Source organism: Mycetomoellerius zeteki, unplaced genomic scaffold (genome assembly GCF_001594055.1).
Source record: "Mycetomoellerius zeteki isolate Tzet28-1 unplaced genomic scaffold, Tzet1.0 scaffold535, whole genome shotgun sequence".
NCBI classification, from domain to species: Eukaryota; Metazoa; Arthropoda; class Insecta; order Hymenoptera; family Formicidae; genus Mycetomoellerius; species Mycetomoellerius zeteki.
This window is the reverse complement of record NW_017257540.1, coordinates 122,342-128,208: the sequence shown is the minus strand read 5'-3', so window position 1 is coordinate 128,208 and position 5,867 is coordinate 122,342. Positions and strand designations below refer to the sequence as shown.

The window sequence follows — 5,867 nt, the reverse complement described above, 5'->3', positions numbered from 1 at the left end:
TTTCCCTCCTCTCCGAAACGCAGATTTCACCGGGTTTCATCGCTCGCTCGTAATTGGAAGTAGCGAGGAAGAAGAAAGTCCGAGGCTCGCCGGAAGAAGACCGAGGCTTCTCGAGTCGCTCGATGGTCGCTGGGCAGCAGCAGCAAAAGGAGCGTGTCGGGGATAAATTAATCTAAATTAGACGCACGCGAGAGAAACGGTCGGCGAACTATACACTGTATACGCACGATAGAACAGTGGCTACGTTTACACCGGGCGCTTAATCCGCGGCCTATACCCCAAATTCGATCTAAATTATTTAGGCCCCATGCTGTAAACACTTGGTAAATGACCCGACCTAGCTTTAGGTCAGTCCTTGTTTTTTAGCAATCTGACCTCTAAAATAGGTCGTCTGCTTTCTCGGTGTAAACGCGCGAGATTTGTACAAAACACGAGATGGCTCTAAGTAATTCGGATCAGCGTGGACTAAATACGACCTCATCAATTTTTAAGTCTGTTTCGATATAAACGGTTAGTGGCTACGATTACACCGTGCATTTAGGCCGCGGCCTATACAATAGATGTCCTTGTTTATCCTGTAAATTAAACAAAGACACCTATCGTATAGGTCGCGGACTAAGCGCACGGTGTAAACGTAGCCAGTAACTAGACCTACTTCACGATATAGGTCGGGTCGCTATTAAGTCGCTAGATGTAAACGTAGCTAGTGATCATTCAAATCGCTCTACTTCTCTGTCGCGGAATAGGTCCTCGTGAATTTTCCTCGCTCCGATAAGATCGCGCACGGGTAAGATTGACCGCCATAATACGCCGAGAACGCTCTGGAGAGACAATTTCCTCACTTGATCGGAGGTCAAGCGTGCCCTCCGGCGGGATGCGCGCGAGGACTCCTGGACTCCTCGATTCCACGACGCCAGAACTCGGTCCGAACTCTCATCTCTCGTATTTGGAGATCGGACAGTGTTATAGTAGAATCCACAGTTTATGGTATTAATGCCCGTCTTCTATAGATTAACAACTTTAACCTCGGTTTAACTTGCTCTTTATCTTTTTCTAGTTCTTTATCTTTTTCTAATTCTTTCTAGTTCTAACAAAGGAAGGCTCGGAAGTAAACATTTTAATAAAAACAAATGAAATAAGTTTTTTTTAACACTCGAGTGTAATTGTATTCAGGGAAACACATTCTATAATCCCGCCAAGTTTCATTGAAATCGGTGAGAATTACTTCTGAGCCATCCTTTGTAAGAATTATGTTTATTTCTATCGATATGTAGATTAGCTTTGATCTTAGTTTAATTCGCTCCTTATTTTTTTCCAAGTTTTAAAAATTACCTATGTCCTATGTCCATTTCTACCAATGAAGATAAGCTTTAATCTCGGTTTAACTTACTCTTTACCCATTTCTAGGAATTAGAAAAAAATAAAAAGTAAGTTAACTAAGATTAGTTAATCTACAATGGTAAAAATGGACATTAATTTTAATCTCAATTTAATTTGCTTTTAATCTTTTTCTCTCTAATTTCTCTCTTTTTTCTAATGTCTATTTCCATGAATATAGATTAACTGTTGCTTCGGTTTAACTTATTCTTATCTTCTTATAATTCTCAGAACTAAAAAAAGATAAGAAGCAAGTTAAACCGAGATTAAAGCTAATCTACATTGGTAGAAATAGATATTAGAAAAGAGACAAAGAACAAATTAAATTAAGATTAAAATTAATCTACAGCGATGAACATACAGAGTGTCCTACAGGAAGGTGTTGAAGCTAATCGACTGTTATTTTCGAAAGTATTCAGTTATTGAAAAAACAAAAATTGCGCTGAAAAAAAGGAGTTTGCAATTTTTAATGAGTATAAATAAAATTTAATAAAATGTTTGTATCAATTAATTTTATTGATGAAAAATATGCTAAAATCAAGTAAACGCTAAAATTAATATCAAAGACCGTAGATAAAATCGAAAAACAGTTTCAGATTTAGTTATTTAGCAGCTATTTAAAAAGTTATTAGCAATATTAAAAACGATATGTTAGAAAAAGTTTTTACGAGCTTTCGTAACAAAAATTGTGTTTTGTACAAATTCAGATAGTGCACACTCTGAAAAAATTACTCCTTGGGATTATGAGCAATTTTTTATCAATAAAATTAATTGATACACAAACATTTTGTTAAATTTTATTTATACTCATTAAAAATGGCAGACTTTCCTCTTTTTTTTCAGCGCAATTTTTGTTTTTTCAATAACTGAATAATTTCGAAAATGACAGCTGATTTTCAACCTTCTCGTGGGACACCCTGTACATACAATACAGCTTGTATCCGAGATCTTATTACGAGTTCTAGCGGCGAGTTCCGAAGATATGAACCCGTGCACTCTTATCGCGAACAGAAATATTCTTATCAACTAGCAGAGAGATTTCTTACAATTACGAATACTTGTATAAGCCGCGATCGTCTTTACTCGCTCGAAGCCGCATGTCCAATCGTCTTCTCGATTAGTGAATTGATATCTGAAGTAAACACTTTTAAGTATATTCGTTGCCTCTTTCTTTTTCGAGATCTTCGAGGATCGTCCTGGTCGACGCGACCGTACGATCCTCGTTACAAGCTCGTAAAATTTGCGGCAAGTTTTTCTAGGTTCTCTCCGTTCAATTTTCAGATTAAATGCGACTTGAATAGAAACACTAAAGTACAAATTATTCTGAGAGAGTGGCGAGAGGCTTCTCCGTGTAATTCATTCGATTCACACATTCATTTAAAATATCTATTCATTATTGAATCATTATCATGCATATATATGTATGTGACATTAAATTAAATAATTTATAAAAATTAACTATTTACATCGACAGGACATGCAGCGCTTGTGACACATATATATATGCCATATACATATTTATATAACGTATATGTCATATATATTGTATATAATTTAATGCACTTATCTTATATATACCTAAGCACATGCTTGCTCTGAGAAAAAGAGGAAAGAAACAATTAAAAGAACTGGCGGTGCTCTCTCCTTGCGGATAATATAGTACTATGCCCTTACTTCAATATTAATAATTATAACATTTATGCATATCCGTTATACATAAGAGCCGCTGGAATTCTTTTGTTTTCGTCGATGAAAGCGTTCTTGCATTCGTTTTCTGTAAAAGTGAAGGGTATTTTGGCATTATGCGATCACGATCACTGTACGCTGTTACCCATATCTGTGTGTGTGTAATCAGGAACATGGAAAAAAAAGAGGAAAACAAATAAATATCTAAAATAAACATCGGTCACAATCAAATAAAATTTCATATTCCGTGAAGTCAGCTTTCGGCGTCGTGTGATATAAATGATACGGCACGGTAATCGCAACTGAGAACGTCTCAAATCAAATAATTAAACTCGCCATGCAAAAGGATGCGTTCGATCGTATGTTAAAAAGAAACGTCGCGAGGTTTGTTCGCTTTTTTTTCTTTGTTTTCATTCGCTTATTTCCTCTTTCACGAAATCGCGCGAGAAGCTTCGTGCCAAAGATAGTAGACGTAACAAAAATCGACCCACTTACTCTAAAGCGCAGCGCTGCCTGGAGAGGGGGCCGTCACCCCTTTTGTAACGCAAAACCGAACAAACCCACACAACGACATACAATGTAGGTTTTTTAATTAAGTGAATCTAAAAGAAGAAAAACAAGATGATTGTATACATGTATGTACATATATAAGACGAGGAAAGTTTGCGAAAAAAAAGAAAGAAAAAGAGAGACGACGGCGACTTTATAACTGGCGCGATTCGTAGTCGGATGGAGACAGAAGGGAGAAACTACTCCTTACCACGATTGCCGGTTCTGATGGCGTTGACGTTACTCAGGTGGTGCTGACCGGCCCGAATCGGCTTCGCGATCTGCGCGCTTGGTCCACGACGCGCCAGATTCTTTTGCCTGACTGCCTCCTTGATTCGGTCCACCTCGTATTGGTAGCGCTTACGATCTCGCATCGCACCCTCCTTGGCGTCGCGAAGCGCCGTCTCCAGGGCCTTGACGCGCTCCATTGTCGCCCGTAATCGTTTTTCCAGTTTAGGCAGCTCGCAGCGGAGGTCTGCGTTGTCTCTGACAAGTTGTTTGTGCACCTATAATATAAATATGTATTATATATATAGTGAGTGCAAAAAGTATTCGTACAGAGAAAATATTTATTAAATAAATTTTAATTTTAACAAATAAATATTATCCAGTGAGAAATGAGTCATCAAATTGATGTCGAATCGATATCGATATGATGATTTCAACACCAATTTGACATCGAATCGACGTTTAATTGACGATCATTTCTTACTGGGTAATTAACATTTTATTCATAAAGAATAAAATAGACTGCATGTTTCTTAAAATTATATATACTAAAAAGATGTGTATTAATTATAGAAAATATATCATCTGAAAAATAAGCGAAAATTAAAAATTGTATTGTTTAGATGCTCAAAAAGTATTCGTACAGTCGAGAAATTTTTCGAGCTTCTAAAATCAGGAATACATGCGGAGCTAGTTTGTTTTTGTTCGAACAGAATATATTGATTGTATAAAATTGCTAATTAATGTTTATTTTCTATAAATAAGACTTTTTATCAAAAATTTCCTTGCTCGAATACTTTTTACACTCACTGTGTATAAAATATAAATTAATAGTATATTAACACGTTCCATAGCCAAGCTAATTTTAAATGACTTGATCACCACGCTGCGACTTATGGCATGTTTGTGTCCGTTATATTTGTTAAATAGCATGTACTTTGTAATGGTAAAAAAATTATAAAAATTATTATAACGAAAAAGCCCTAACACATATCAATATATATCATAATTATATATCCATGTGTGATAAAATAAACGTAATTAAAAAGTTATTTTTTAATTACGTTTCTTTTTATAATCAAAACATCAAACGGTCTGAACAAAAAATCCAGCGAGCAATACCAATATGGAACAAGTTAATAGAGCATAATAATAGCACGAATAAAAATAAGGGGAAATTATAATTATAAACTGATTATAATTAATGTGACATAGAAAATATATTGTTAAATAAATGTAAATTAATATGTGATATGCACACATACAAGCTGTACCTTTGTCAACTGGTCCAGATTGTTTTCCAAGAAGGATATTTTCTGTTTCTGCGCGAGAGAACCGCCGTCATCCTCGTTATCTTCCGCGTTGATGGTCTTCTTTATTCTAGCCTGCAGATCCTGGACGAATAATTTGCGTAGATTGTGCAAAGTCTGCAGTTCTTTGGCTACCGTGTCCTCCAAACCTTTGAGATCTTTTCTTGCCTGCAATCGATTCGACGTGATCACGAATTTATTTTATACGATCGGAAATAGAGAAATTAATTAATAGATCCGTGTAATTAATAATTACTCGTCCGTTGCATGAATTTGTTCAACGTACTTGTTCTCGGCGCTCGTTCAACAACATAAGCTCCTGCAGCTTGACCGATTTGTTAGCCTCCTCTTGCTTCAATCGTTCGTAATCAGCCTGCATCTGCTGGTGTGCCAGAGTAAACTTCTGATTAAGGTCTTTGAGCTCACTGATCAGCTCCTGCTTCTCAGACAGTTCGTCCCTCAGCGCAGCAACCTTCAGTATTAAATCCAACATTAGAAAATTTGAAGGAATCCGAAAAACATTGATTATGTATATATATAGGGTGTCTCAAAAAAAAAAACGGATTGAAACACAATGGGGACGTAGATTGGATCAAGGGGAACAAAACAGTTTTGTACCATTTTGCAGTTGACGCAATATTTAACGAGATATTAACGTTTAAAGATAGGCGAATACAAGCGTCCGACCAGCCTACTGCTCAAGCGCTATTCTTCTCC

The 5,867-nt window shown here is 36.4% G+C and overlaps 1 protein-coding gene across 4 annotated transcripts in view; it reads right to left on the bottom strand.

Moving 5' to 3' along the window:
- Nucleotides 1-2,285: 2,285 nt before the first annotated feature.
- Nucleotides 2,286-5,867, bottom strand: part of Khc (kinesin heavy chain) — a 9,921-nt gene continuing 6,339 nt past the window's right edge. Inside the window, exons 11-15 of one of the 4 annotated variants that reach the window (XR_001936862.1) lie at nucleotides 5,437-5,622; nucleotides 5,115-5,318; nucleotides 3,824-4,118; nucleotides 3,559-3,665; nucleotides 3,069-3,214 (exon numbers count right to left, since the gene is read on the bottom strand). Coding sequence is in view for 3 of the 4 variants with exons in the window: in XM_018456049.1 (XP_018311551.1) it covers nucleotides 3,075-3,151; nucleotides 3,824-4,118; nucleotides 5,115-5,318; nucleotides 5,437-5,622 (762 nt within the window). In the remaining variant the exon portion in view is untranslated. Of the gene's footprint in view, nucleotides 3,666-3,823; nucleotides 4,119-5,114; nucleotides 5,319-5,436; nucleotides 5,623-5,867 lie in introns of all 4 variants that reach the window. The other 3 variants (XM_018456049.1, XM_018456051.1, XM_018456050.1) reach the window with 3 other exon arrangements.